Source organism: Elephantulus edwardii, unplaced genomic scaffold (genome assembly GCF_000299155.1).
Source record: "Elephantulus edwardii isolate Elephantulus edwardi_28Jun2011 unplaced genomic scaffold, EleEdw1.0 scaffold00185, whole genome shotgun sequence".
Taxonomy (NCBI): Eukaryota; Metazoa; Chordata; class Mammalia; order Macroscelidea; family Macroscelididae; genus Elephantulus; species Elephantulus edwardii.
In genome coordinates, this window is record NW_006399935.1 from 5110141 (window position 1) to 5112079 (window position 1939).

The 1939-nt window shown below is 62.8% G+C and overlaps 1 protein-coding gene across 1 annotated transcript in view; it reads right to left on the bottom strand.

The window, feature by feature from the left end:
• UHRF1 (ubiquitin-like with PHD and ring finger domains 1) overlaps positions 1–1939 on the bottom strand; it is a 28116-nt gene that overhangs the window by 5423 nt on the left and 20754 nt on the right. The window contains exons 4-6 of the mRNA XM_006896436.1: positions 1484–1587; positions 1113–1299; positions 244–367 (exon numbers count right to left, since the gene is read on the bottom strand). Of these exons, the coding sequence (XP_006896498.1) occupies positions 244–367; positions 1113–1299; positions 1484–1587 (415 nt within the window). The remainder of the gene's footprint in view (positions 1–243; positions 368–1112; positions 1300–1483; positions 1588–1939) is intronic.

Here is a 1939-nt window from a genome sequence, read left to right on the forward strand (position 1 = left end):
GCTGGTCAGCCGACAGGGCAGGGGCAGGGGCAGGGGCAGCGCTGGTCAGCGGGCAGGGCCGGCGGTCAGGGTCAGCGCTGGTCAATGGGCAGGGCTGGTGGACAGGGGTAGGGTCAGCGCTGGTCAGCGGGCAGGGCAGGGGCAGGGGCACCGCTGGTCAGTGGGCAGGGCCGGCGGGCAGGGGCAGGGCCAGCGCTGGTCAGCGGGCAGGGCCGGCAGGCACAGGGCTGGTGCTGGTCTCACCTTGCCCCAGTCTCGCTGTGAGGACGAGGTGGCCGATGCCATCTTGGACTTCTTCTTACTCTCCTTGAGCTTCTCACCGGCCAGCACCACCTCGCTGGCATCATTGCGACACTCGGGGCAGTACCTGGGATGACAGCAGTGTCGGTGGCCGCACTGAGCCTGGCTCCAGCCCCCACACCGCAAGCATACGACATACAGCTGCCTTCGACACATGACCTTAGAGGTCTGCCTGTTCACCACGACCTGAACTAAGTCAGTGTCACATGAGTGCGGTCCCTCGGCTCGATCTAGCAGACCTACGGCAAGGGTTCTAAAGACAACTCAGCTGACAGGACAGTTTTCAACATCCCAAGAAGTCTACCAGGGAACAGACTGGCCCTCTCCTGCTAGAAATCAACACTCAGCCAGAGGGTGGCAGAGTTAACTTCTGCAGAACGGGCGAGCATTGGGGTGGACAACTCGCTCCAGCCTCCACAAGGAGTGGGGTGCAACAGCACCCGTCAGAGCTGGAGGAGCAGACCTGTGAGCCCACACAGGGTCCCGCTCGAGTCTGATCTTCCTAGCCCGTCTCCAGTTCCCCCAGGCCTCTGTGGGGTCTCCATGTCCCCGGTGTGGCGGAGCTAGCACCCTGCCCGAGGTTCAGTGTGTGGACCCCGGAGGCTGCCTGGCTTTACTACAGCAAGAAGCTTGGTGCTGTCACCAGGGACAGCGCCGTGACCCTCCCAGTTACCGTCCCCACTCAGTGTCAGGTCTGTAGGGGGCTGGTGGGATCCCGTAAGTGAGCATCTCCCTGAGAATCTCGGAGATTCCGGCCCCTGGTGGGGGGCTCGGCGAGGAGGCTGCGCAGAAGGCCGCCCAGCCGTGCTCACCACTCCTCCTCGTCCGGCAGGCTGCTGAGCGGCGGCTTCAGGCAGTACAGGTGGAAGGCCATGTCGCACTCGTCGCACATGAGCTGCTTGTCCGGGTCCTGCTTGCCCCCACAGACGTGGCAGGCACACACGCGGCACGGCTTGCTCTCATCGTCCTTGCAGTGTTTGCATGAGGGCCCGCTCTTCCCTGGGTGCACAGGAGGGGAGGGGTCGGTCAGGGTCCCACCGCACCCCTCAGACACCCCTCAGGCCTGCCTGCTTTTCCCTGGGTGCACAGGAGGGAAGGGGTCGGTCAGGGTCCCACCACACCCCTCAGACGCCCCTCACAGACGCCCCTCGGGCCTGCCTTCCCTTCCAGGGCCAGCACTCACGCCGCACGGGGTTTTCCATCACTCGGTCGCTTTCCCCACCCCGCTCGATCTTGAAGACCTCGTCCATGAAGACAATCTGACAGTTGTCGATGGAATTGTTATCCCTGTGGGAGATGAATGGTCAGAGTCTCACTACACAGCCTGCAGGGAACTGCGGTACTAACTGAAAGGGTGACGGTTCAAAGCCAGGCTACAGAGCCAGGCCGCCTGCATCCCCTGACCACCAGGAGAAGGCTGTGCGGGCCGCCCCTGACCCCTGGGTGAAAACTGTGCAGGGCCACCCTGACCACTGAGGCCGCCCCTGACCACTGGATGAACGCTTCGCGGGGCTGCCCCATACTGCTGCTTTCAGCCAGCAACACACTTCAGCAAGCGTGCGTTCAGTTTTCTTTATTAATTGTATCAGACAAGAGGCTCTGCAGAAAACGACAAGCAGGCCTATCGTGCGGTGGAAAC